Genomic DNA, 12945 nt, shown 5'->3' with positions numbered 1-12945 from the left:
CCGGACTAAGACGGAGCAAAGTGAGAGTGGGTACCATAATGCTGCATTGGATAACACTGATCACTGATGCCTGCAGGGCCCAGTTCAAGAAATTAATCTGGATCAGAATGATCTGGATTTGGAAATCCCATGTTTTGCTGTGGCTATTACTGATCAGGTAATCCATTTTAACTCTGTGTGGGTATTTCAAAGCAACATTGGATTGGATAACACTGATCAAGATACAGACTTTTCAAGATTACCAGATGCAGATAACCAGTGCTCTAAAATGGCAGTACATAACACAGTGTAGGTTTGTGAAAAACAACTGATAGAATAGCCAGGGTGGGGTCACCTTACATTTTCATTTTGATCTGTCTCTTAGACAATATGTTTATATACAAGTAATCTGAAACTGCAAATGGGTTTTGAGGTAAATGTAATGCAGAGCAAATTAAGTTTATTCAATAGTGACGACAGCATTATTTTTTATTACCTTTTTCATTAAAATGCAACCAAAACCAAATCTTTTCCAAACCTTAACTAAAGTGAATTTGTCGTCTAACCCTAAAAGACAGGTGTCTGGACATGACCATGGGGTACTGGTGTTAAAGTCCTGCACTTTGTACATCCATCATCCTCCCCAGTCACCTACTACAGTGACTGGGGAGGCTACTACAATATGAACATTGTGTTTCGTTACCTGACAAACACGTCGTCTCTGAACATGATTGTTGCAACAATATCATAATTAAGAAAGCTGTTAAGTAACATACAAATGCATTTTCTAGGGAAAAGGGTTGTCTAGGGTGCTTTCACACCTGCCCTGTTTGGGTCAGTTCAATAAAACTCAAGTGTGTTTGCCCCCTAAGTGCGGTTTGTTTGGGCAGGTGTGAACACAGCAATCACACTAAGGTGCACACCAAAAGAACCGGACCAAGACCTTCTTGAAGAGGTGGTCTTGGTCCGTTTACAAACAACCTCTGATGCGGTTTGTTTGTGGTGATAACGTGTTCTGACCTGGATCTGAACCAGCTGCAGTCATGACACATTGTTTGGGTTAAACATGAGCATGTTACAGTCCTGGAGGATTATTAATGTGCACCTCCTCCTGTACTGCCTTAATATGCACATTCAGCACATCCAATGCATCAAAACATTGTTTTCTAGTTGGAGCCGCGCCTCGTTTTCAAACTGTATGGTTTGACTAAAATGAACAATGACAGCAATATAGTCCACGATGAGCAGCGCTAAAATCAACCTGTGTAGCTGTCCCTCCATTGTGACATTAGAAAGTGTCACATTTATCTTGCAAGTGTACTCTTCTTCAACGTTTTGTTTACTTCCTGGATTTTTTCCTACATGGAAATTCTGACCAATCAAGAGCAACTTTCTCACACAAGGCATTTGATCTGGTTCACTTGTAAATGCTGCTGTGAGAACATGAACCAACTCTAGGTAATTATACAACTTTGTGACAAAATTAGTCCCTGATTCGGACCAAAGGAAGCGAACTCTAGGTCTGGAAGCACCCCAAATTGAATAGACAGAAAACAGCTTTGGTAATGCAACTAACAAAAACGTTTGACTGTAACTATAATTGATATAAAGTGATAAATCAAAGTTAAAATATGTATTTTTCACATCCGACACACTCTGATTGTTTAAAACACAGGTGTCCCAATCCTACAAAAAAGTTTTAAACATTTATAAAGCCATACTGGATGAACACATTTGCACTCTGATTGAACAGAGATGTGATTTAGTTACAGTCTGACATCTTTAGATTTAGTCTTGTTGTTTGTTTCTTGTGCTTGGACTGAGCTGGGTGAGAAAGCTTTTATGTGCTCTGCTCCCATCACTTTGAATAGCCGTCAAAAGATTTTAAACTAAGAGAATTGGTCTGTCTGCCTGATTTCAAAGCTCCCATATGTACAAGGGTAAATGAATCAGCTGGTACTTGACATTGTGTGAATGTATTCTAATATTGCGACATATCAATATATATCTTGTATGTTTTTCTTGTGGTTCTTGTTGTATAATGTTTTTTATGCTGCTGTCTTGGTGGAGTCTCCCCTAAAGAAGAGACTGTTGATCTCAACAAGACATACCTGGTTAACTGTTGGTTGTATTAATAAAAAACAAAACTGGATTATGTGATCTAATCCCATCTCAGAATCCTTGTGAACAACCTATTGTCAAGATTTAATCCAATTACTCCTGAGCAGCTGGGCCCAGATCAGCACCAAAGACAGTTTTTGTGAATCAGTTTATTTTAAAAGATTTGTGATCCATCATGTTGTTGTCTAACTCTGTTGTGTGTCCTACATTTTTTAATGGAGAATAGATTTCCACCTTCATTATTTCTGCTTGAAAAAATGTAGAAGAGTAGAGGGAGGTTGTGTAAAATGACTTTTTAAAATTACATTAAAGCATAATAGAGTTTCATTATGTTTTTATTGAGCATTCTGCCATGCTCTTTATTTTTTCCTTCTTGCCTTGGGGGAAAAGTTTGGGAGAAACTTAATTTGCTTGTATCTGAGGTTTTATACTGAGCACACTGAAGAAAAAAAGTGATGGCAAAGTGATTCAGTGTGTCCTCAGTGAAGGTATTTTCAGGCTTTTCTCTCTTGACAAAATAGAAATTGTTTGAGGGGTTATTTCACAATCATGAGTGAAAAATGTTTCTCACTCATGCAGGCCTAACACCAACAACCTTTCAAGTGACTTCACTGTCGCAGACGAATTTCCAGTGTTGGAATAAAGTCATGAGAGTTACCTTAGTTGGTACCTGCTTCCGTGATCTTGATCATTTAGTGTAAGTTGGTCATAAACTCAGTCTGAGCTGACTTAAATCAGTTGTCTTCTCTTGCTGTTGCGCAAAACCCAAATGGTTGATGTTATTTTAAGTTCTTAGTCTTGGTTCATGCAAACACTGAAAAATATCTGCGCTTTCTCCAACACCGAACAAGAAGCAGTGAACTGGGTAGACAGTAAACGTGGAGGTGCAAGAATGTGCAAAAGTCTTTTCTCTTTTACCGTTGAAAAGGAGGAGAAACTGGTGGAGCAGTGGTATGAACAAGAGTTGTGTTTAACTTGGCTTGTATCTTATCCACCAACCAGCAGTTATTTTAGTAATATATTTTAATTTTTGAAACAGTTCTAGTCTTATTCCAAGAGAAAGTTTTGTACACAAATACAGTTTATCATTATAGATTATATTTATACTTGTGCACCTCAAAAACACTAGTCAGCGGCAGGGTTTCTGTCAGGTGCTGTAAAGTTTACTTGATTCAAAACACACATTAAACATGGCTTAATAGAGACAGTTTCAAACACAAGTACACAAATCAGCTTCACGATAACTCGCAGCATTCACAGACAAACACTTGTCTTTATCTGGACACATTTTCCCAGCTAATACAACATGCTAATGTTATTAGCACAAGCCTATGGCATTTTTCATTGTATAAAGTAGCCTTGCAACTAGTGGACTTTTCCTCTTCTCATATCAAACCAGGGACAACAGCGACATTTAACAAAGGTAACGGCACAAAATTTTGCTTCATTACAACTCACCCGCAAACAACTGTCTTATACTAAGCACGTTTTCCAAACAAATATAGCATGCTAACATTATTAGCGCAAGCCTATGGTATTTTACATTGTATAAATTAGCCTAGTTTAAAAATGGTAATGATACATTGATATATTGACCAATGTATCATTGATATATTGACCAATGTATCATTGATATATTGACCAATGTATCATTACCATTTTTAAACTAGGCTAATTTATACAATGTAAAATACCATAGGCTTGTGCTAATAATGTTAGCATGCTATATTTGTTTGGATAACGTGTTGACCAATGTATCATTACCATTATATAAATTAGCCTAGTTTAACAACGGTAATGATACATTGGTCAATACTTTTTCTACATAAACACATAACATAACCAAACATTTTTAATAAGTATCCTTTTGTTTTTCCAAGAATAGAAAGAAGAATTGTGCTGGCTGGGATACTTTTAAGTTGAAAAATAAAGGCACTCGTGAGGAAAAACAAAATTTTGTTGAATGTTGCACTGGGTCAAGAAATGTGGTGTGGGTGATGTGGTGATACTGAAGTAAAAAAACTCAGGTGGTTTTCGGGATAGGGAAAGTAATTGAATAAGAATAAAAAAAAAACAATGACCGTCCACCTTACCTTTAATGGAAGTCAATGGTATTGGCTGGCAGTCTAAAAAGCATCAGAGGCAATCTGACTGCAAGTTAAAATCCTTAATTAATATATGCACATTTCATCTCAAAGACTCTTAATCAAGAAATATAGTAGTTATCTTTGACATTTCCATGATATTCACCCAATCAGAGACATTCTGGTGCTCAGCCATAACTGCCACTCAGTCATGTGATAAATTCAAAGGAAGTTAAAATGATGTAATGTGGAAACTGTAAACAACTAATAAATCTTATGTTGTTTATCTCTGTATGTGTTATAACTGTAGGTGTGTGGACAAATGCATCATATTTTGCAATAGTCGGCACGAGTTCTAATGATAGCAGCTGACCAAAAGACATTACTCTGCATAGCTGTAGCCTATATAAGTCTGGTGTACCTGCAGAAATGCTGACGAAGCAGCTCCGCAAATGACTTCTTTTACAGCGTCCTGTCCTATTGCCCAGATTAGGCCAGCAGTATTTCATAAAAACACTTTGTTTGGCTTCAGGTGGGCTCAGACTTAGATCTGTTGTTGTTTTACACAAAGGCAGAAACACGGACTTAAAGGATTTACAGCAGGGGCATTGGCAAAACGCTGTCACTAACTTCAAAAAAGAAATGGCTGCTGTTTCTGAACTTTTTATGGAGACAAAGACTGAAACTTTCTAACATTATGGATGATCACAGCTGCCGTCTGATGCAGAGGTGGAGCTGACTGTGTGAAGCTGAGCTACAGCTGTCTGTGCGCTGCTGCCAGTGGGCGTATATGGAAGCTGCGGAGACCTACGGGTGGTTTATGGGAACTGTCGGATGCACCTCCGCTCACCCCTGCGCCCTTTGCCTTTTATTAAATTAATCGTCCTCATTTCCTGTGTTAAACTCGATCTACATCCAGACATGTTAAAGCACAAAAGGCTCAGAGAGAACGTGCATGTGTGAATACAGAATGTGTGAAACCCAGGAGCAGGAATTAGTCGTACAGAGAGTGAGGGGGGAAAATGGTCGTGGCCTTTAGTTTGACATTTTTGACCAAAGCAACACACATGCACAAACACGTGGTTTGCTTTGGGGCCAAATTATGACAGCCAGACACAAATTGTGGTAAATATAGCTGCTGGTTTGGGCACACACACTGTACCTGCGCATTGCCCTTCAGGTGTGTTGGTGTTGTGTAATCAAAGTGCAAAACGACTGGGAGCTTAAAGAATAATCCTAGCCATATTATCTGTCAGGATAACATTTATCCCCCGATTTAAAATTATTGTTAACACATCCTCTTTTTTATTTTATTTTCTTGTGAATCGCTCATGAGAAAGTGAAAACACACAGTATGTTTGCACTGTATATATGTGCTTTATTTTGCAATAAAAGGTGCAATTGTGCCAGATTTATATGGTGCTTTCAGCTTTATTTTAACCTCCAAATAATTTAAAACAGATAATCAAGTTGAATTGGGGATGGGTTTACAACTTGGACTGTTTTGTAAAGTTGCAATAGTCACAACTGATTAAAGGTGATCAAAAATACATTACTAATAATTGACATTTAAAAATAAACTTGTCGACTAGTCTAAAAGTGAACACTCAGAAAACAGTCAAAATTGATCAATTCTTTTAATACTGTACAAAAAATGCTTATATTTTAAGAGCCGTTTGAAATCATTACTCACATTTTTCTTTTTATATATTAAAAAAACACACAAACGAAACAGGACTGTATGAAAAATAGATCTATCAAAATTGTCCCATGTACTAGACGCATCGTTCGATGGTAGAGGTAGTGGAAAAGTGCACCCTGATTGTGACAAAACCATCACTCATGTAATGGTGTGCAGATGCTCGACTTAATAAGAGGGTGAAACAATGTAAAGGGGAACAAGCTATGTGAGACAGCATGGGGTAGAGCAGAAACAAAAATTAGAGGTAAAAGGTAAAGTAGTAAATATTAGCAGAGTGAGTGAATGAGTAAATCAAATGAAGTTTAATCCGCAAATTGCTCGGACCGTGCACTGACAATATACAGACAGTGACCCGACTCAGTAGCCATGTTTCCATCAGCCTGTTTAGATGCACATCTAGAAGTATCACATCAGAAAATTATGATGGAAACGCCAAAATTCGAATTAAAATCCCCTGATTCGCAAAAACTAAAATACACTCGCTTTAGCCAGGTTTTGGTTGATTCAAAAAAATGTTGATTCGCGAAAGGGAGGATGGAAACAGTTATGTTCGAATTAAGTCTGACGTAGCACACCTCTCTCCATGGTGATATCCACACTCTGGGTCGGGAAGGCGGTAATGCATTTACAAGCTGGTTGCCAACTGCCAGAAAACGTAGAAGAAGAAGAATGCGAGAATTGTTTTGATTCCGGAAAGAGGCAAATTTTAGCAAAGAAATTTAATTTAATTTAATTAAAAAACCTTTATTGCTGTCTGAACGTGGGAATTATAAGAGTGTGACACATCCAAAGCCCTGATTAGCAACTTAGCTCCAAAAGAAAAGACAAAAAAAATTGTAAGTAGACAGTTTCACAAATGCTAGCTGTTTTATTTTTTCTTATTTTTATTGTCTTATGTCTTTATGGAAGCTGTTGTGTACAGATAAAAACACAGGTGTGCCTTGAGATTTTGGCGTGCTCCGGGGTGTACCTTGGGCACAAAAAGTTGGACTAGCCGACCAATTGCGCACGTCCCTAGTTTTAGCCTGCTAAACCATAGTAGCCTGGAGCTGTCGATATGTTTACCTCCAAACAACTCTGTCATAAATTAAATGGATACATTTGTCTATAGATACATACAATTAAAAATATAAGCAAAGTGTTTTATGTTTCACTGAAGCAAAAGCATTGAACACACACCTGCTACTCTTCCCGTTAGCTACAGTGCTAAGTTAGTACAAGCTAACGGTCAAGTGTTCACTTATGAGTGTCACATTTAACTTGTCACTGAGTGCAGGATGAGTCAATGAAAATATATTATTGTTTTCTAGAAAAAGAGGGGAACTTTTATAGGAATAAAATGAGCTATTTTTTAAACACATATTTGACATATACTTGGTGTTAACTGAACAATTAATCCAGGGACAGGTTAAAGAGAAATAAGAGTCTCCTTCAGTGTCTTTAAAATTTAAAGTTGAGCTACATTGAAAACAACTTCTGTGTGTGAGTTGTGTTTTTCTGTTTGTGCTGATTGAGTGGCAGCGATTCACATTCAGTCGGGGACTATGGGAATTTTCTGCCGCACACATTTTTGTTAAGTTGCCAAAGCCCTGTGCACGGTGACAAAAGCACGTAGTGTTGGGGACAATGAGGCAAACGCAGAGGGAATGTTGTCCCCCTCTGGATAGGAATGTGTCCCCTTGCCCAGGTCACAATGCTCAATTCAGCCGGGCCCCCCAGCAAAAAAACATGCCATTCTGAAATACCAGGTGACGCTTTGTGTGAGCCATTCATTATATCACTGTCACATGTCTGTCCGTGGGCTCATTCAAGACCGTCAGACGAACAGACGAGGGGTTGTGGACGAGGCCCCTCTGTTTCGTTCCAAAAGCAATGAATCACACCCACTCATTGTCATCTGCAGAGTGGTTTAGTTCATGGTGATTACATTTAATCATAGTTATTACCGCCAAAGGTGCCCTGAATGACTCGCTCTGTGATAAAAAAGTTAACTTTCTTGCAAAGTAACTAAATTACATATAATCCGCCTGGAAAAGTTGGTCATGTCTTTGTGTATTTATCACCCACAGGTTCAGCCTACTATGACAATGTGCGGCCGTTAGCGTATCCTGACTCCGACGCTGTTCTCATCTGCTTTGACATCAGCCGTCCGGAGACACTGGACAGCGTGTTGAAAAAGGTCAGCCTCTTTTTTTATTCATACATTTTTATTAAGTATAAAATTACAAGTCTAAAATGACATGTCTTTCCCAGTTTTGTTGCGAAATGAACTTCTTTAAGGGCCTCAAAAAGGGACCCCACCCACCCAACAACAAGAAAACAACAAAACATTATCTAGTAATTGTAATGTATAAATGTACAAATAATAATATAATTTAACAATAATTTAGAATAAATATGTTAAAAGTAAAAAAATAAATAAAGAAAAACAAGAATATGTAATACAATTTGAAAAAATCAAAAAATCAAAAAAATAAATAAACAAGGAGAGATTATTTGTGTGGCAAAGTTTGCAATGAGTTAAAGTGATCTATAAAAGAATTCCATTTATAATTTTTTTTTAGCAGAGCTGTCTTTCACTGAGAATCTTATCTTTTCTAACTTAAAGGTCAGTGTCACATTAACTAAAGTGTGAACATGTCATGTTTCTTTTTTTTTTTTTTTTTTTTTCAAACATAGCTGATAAAGTTAAGGTACATTTTGTCTTTTCTCAGGACGGCAAGCATCAGAGCAGCCTTAAAGGACAAGTTCTGCTATTCTAAAATCTTCAAGTTTATCTTAATATCATCTCTATAAACAGATTTTGTATATGCATGCAGAATCTGTAGGTGACGAAGCAAGTGTTCCGCTTTCTATTAACAGTCCGTTTATAGTCCAAATAGTGATGACTAATGACCCTAATGACGTTTGAGCAGCAGGTAAAATAGTCCCTGTAGAAGGCAGAGTGCATTGTCCAAAATGTCCGAACCCATCGGATATCGTCTGATGATGAGTTAGCTTTATATTAATAAGAAGAAGAAAAAGAAGAATATATACTGGATGGATAAATCCAGGAGGGATGAATGGATAAATGGAGGGATGTCAGAGCGAGGGGGCTGCATTGGACTGGTGCCCTGAGCAGTTGGGGGTTCGGTGCCTTGCTCAAAGGATCCTTGGCAGTGCCCAGGAGGTGAACTGGCCTTGCCAGCTACCAATTCACACTCCATATTGGGTCCGGATGGGGACCTTAGCTGGCAACCCTCCGGTTCCCAGGCCAAGTCCATATGGATAGAGCTACTGCTACCCCTACTATGCAGCTTTTTAAAATGTATCTGCATTCATATGTAAATATATGCTTGTAAAGATTAGCCGAAATAACCCTGCAAATGTAAGTTCAATATTCTTTTTCCTTTGAACTCGGGTTTTCATATCTAACTCCTGACGGAAATATCTACTCTTAAGTTGTTAAATGCTCCCCATATTCACCAGTCAGTCGCTAAGTATGTCTGTATGCTGTTCGGTGCTGACAGGAGCTCTGTTCTGAAAACAGCTGTCTGCCATGGCCCAAAAAAGGACGCTAGTTTAACAGATAGATAATGAATGAACACTCGCTGTGAAGCTCCATAAAGCGGAGGAGAGCAGATTCAGTTGGTAATTCTCCGTACGTCCATTAGGAATGTTTCCCATTGTCATTTGATACATTGTTATAATAAAAATGCTGATCATAGCCACTTTAAGTTGAGCCAAAGCTCACATGTAAGTGGAGGAGTCTGAGTTGCCAGATCAAGTTGGTGTCCTCATCCTGGTAGTTGTGTGTAGGTTTGTTGCTGGTGCATTGTCGCTGAAATGGCCCCCTACTGTAGCTCAGTAGAAAAATAGATGAGCCAAGGGCTTGAAACGTCACTCTGCATTAATATCCTTCTAAACTAGAGCTGCGTGGTGTGCAGACCTATTTGTTTTCTACTTTACCAGACAGTCCAGTACCAACTCCATCGGATGTTGAGATGTGTGTGTCTTTTGTACCGTCCTCCACTGTAGCTCCATAAGAGACCATGGAAACTAAAATAGGGATTTTTTACTAATAATGTTGATGTAGAATAACTACCGCTCCACCCAGCTTGGTCTTGGCAAGGTGCTGGAAATATCAATAACTCCAGACTGGTAGAAAAAGATTTCTGCACACTTACATCCATGCAAACAATTACAGAAACCAATAAACCTTTACACATGCCATGCAAGTATTCTTGGAACAATCCAAATATATCCCTTAAGCCTGTTTTCTTATGACAAAAGAAAAATCTTTCCAAGTGATGAGCATTCATTCTACACAAAACATATTTTTTCTGTGCAAACTATTCATATTTTAGATATTGATAAATCTTAATGCTAACTGCTAACGAACAACAGATGTGTTGGAGCGTTTGACCTTTCAGTCCGCGGACATTCCTGCAGTCAGCCTCATCGTTCATCAATGACATCATCAATCCAAGATAAAAAACAATTATCTTTTATGTTGGACAAACGCTCACATCTACAGGGGGTCCACTTGAGAACTAACTTGACTTTTGACCTGAGTAGATGACCATAGTAATACTGGTGAATAAACTGATCTCACAATGCATGCCCAGGATGCCAAAGTGACGTGTTGATGGTTCGCTCTATTCAAACATTAGAGACAAAACAAAGGAACTTATTCAATCTAAGTGCTTAAGTATGGCAATGCGCCACCATTACTTGTTTCCATTTACTTTGGCATTGCAATCTTTAAATAACGCCCTTGCAGTACATAACACTTTTTCCTCTGCCATTTCTGACAGCCCTCCACTTAAACAATTCATGTGCCCTCCAATTTTGCTCTCAGAGGGACTATTTTTCCTCAGTATTGCGAAGCTACAAAACACCCCTTGACTTCTTATCGCTTCCCTTTTTTTCTGTTTATACCCTTTGTTCTCCTCCTCAGTCCAATCTCTGTTCAAATACTCATTCAAGTCTCTCATGTTGGGAGATTTCTCCATCACCACCAAATCTAAGATGTTATCCCCGTCTCTACTCGGCTATCACCTCTTTAACACTTCAGCCCTCGCTTTGCAGCTGGCAACATTTCTCAGCTTTTGTTCATAACTTTGGGACCAGCAGCCTGCCAGCACCGCTTTCTGTCTCGTCTCTGTCTTACTGTCCTCGCTGCCTGCTTGGATTGAAGTATCGGGCTATTTGCAAAGGAAATGTTGGAGATAATGAAAGCTGTGATGAGACCATCTCTACACCCAACACTCAAGGCTGCAACATAAAGCATTCTCAAAGTGTACATCTGAAGGTCAGACACTACAAATACTACACAATAGCACGATAGAAGAGGAAGAGGAGGACAGACACCCACACACTGGCTGATGATGTAAGGGTCTATAATTGCAATCACACGTTCATCCACTGATTTATCGTAGCTGAATGAATCACCCCGAGGTCAGTCGGTATAAATAGAGTATATTATTGGTGTATCGGCAAGAGTCTGTCGAGACAACACAGATCACAATAAAGGGGTTACAATTTAATATGTTGCAACATACTGCAATGTTTTTAAAGTTATTTCTAGGAAAACTATCATAGTTTTTTGAACAAACCATCATGTGCATAAAATCTGAGTAGAAAGTTAATTTTTTTAAAGCTTTGAGTCATTCATGTTTGTTGTTTCGATGCCACAGTTCAGAGACAAAGGGCCCTATTTAAAAGATCTACAGTGCATGTGCATTTAGGGTGTGTCCGACTCCACTTTTGCAAGTTAAATGGCACATAATCCTGGCACAAAGAAAGGCAGCAGGGACAAAGGGGTTGTATTTAGTCCCTCACTTAATCATAGGTGTATTTTAGGCATAAAATGAATGAAACAAATCAGAGTGTCGTCTCCCATTTCCTTTAAAAGCCAGGTGTGCCTGCACCTGGCAGACTGCTATTTGCATGGCAGTTTAGGCAAACTGGAGAAGCGAGCGGTTTTCTACTGAGAGTGATGCAGTTAGAGAAGTAATGTCACTGCAGCAAATATTGTGGGACATTTAAGCAGCAAAATTAAAACTGTAGTTGTAAACTTGAGGAACCAAGAACTTTGCTTTTAAATTTTGAATTTATCAATGAAGTGACGCTGCTCCACATGCATTCATGTGCTTAAATCTCTTAGGAATCGGACAGCCGCTCTGAAGCTCTGCTCTGTTCACATTTTAGTCAATGTATTTAGTATTTTCCTAATTAAGGATGTATTATTTAAGCCATCTGCAACCCATCCGCGTGTCCCTGTGTGTGTAACAAGCTGAGTGCATGCACTTTGTGGACCCACCTACCTAAGCGCATCTTACTATCTGAATAATGCATCCTTTAAATGGCAGGAAAATACTGCGCTACTCTGACTTTATACCAGGTTTTTATTTGTAAGTGGCACAATCAATTTCTGCTGCCTCAAAATAGCAATATACCAACAATGCACCTGACCACACCTCACTTTAAGACCTACATGCCAATCAGCGTGCACGTACATTTGCTACTAAAATGACAGTTGCGCCGGTCCGAAACTCCTTTCGTGCAACTCAACCCACCTGCAAAATCTCTGACTAGTGTGAGCGCCATTTATCAGTGATGAGGTTCTTTTATTGTTAGATGGTATGACTTGCTACAATACAGAGAGAAATTTGTGTCACTGTAATGTCGTTAAATAGGTTGTTAAATATGTGAGGTTACTTTTTTCTTGTATGTTTGACCTCTGCAAATTTTCGTATTGGTCCTGTGCAGCTACCGTACATTTGACAAAGAACAGGAAGTGAAGCCTTTATTGTGAATTGTCAGTTTGAGAAACGAGTGCGGCGTAGCAACGCGGTTGTTTTACCGTTAGGTCGTTGGCATTGCTGCTGAGCCGACTTAATACGTAAAGCAGTCTCCTGTCGTCATTAAGATGTGGTTATTTATAGAAGTGAGTTGAGACGAAAAACATGCAGACTAAAAAAAGCCACAACTAGCCACACAGACAGACAGAGCCACACTGCTACCCTGGCTTAACTGTCAGAATCAGCCTTAAAAATCCAACATGTGTAATAAGTG

General features: G+C 38.7%; 1 protein-coding gene across 1 annotated transcript in view; it reads left to right on the top strand.

Moving 5' to 3' along the window:
• Positions 1-12945, top strand: part of LOC125880874 (rho-related GTP-binding protein RhoN-like) — a 56492-nt gene that overhangs the window by 31795 nt on the left and 11752 nt on the right. The window contains exon 3 of the mRNA XM_049563684.1: positions 7956-8065. Within this exon, the coding sequence (XP_049419641.1) occupies positions 7956-8065 (110 nt within the window). The remainder of the gene's footprint in view (positions 1-7955; positions 8066-12945) is intronic.

Source organism: Epinephelus fuscoguttatus, linkage group LG20 (assembly GCF_011397635.1).
Source record: "Epinephelus fuscoguttatus linkage group LG20, E.fuscoguttatus.final_Chr_v1".
Lineage (NCBI taxonomy): Eukaryota > Metazoa > Chordata > Actinopteri > Perciformes > Serranidae > Epinephelus > Epinephelus fuscoguttatus.
This window is presented reverse-complemented; position numbering and strand designations above follow the sequence as displayed.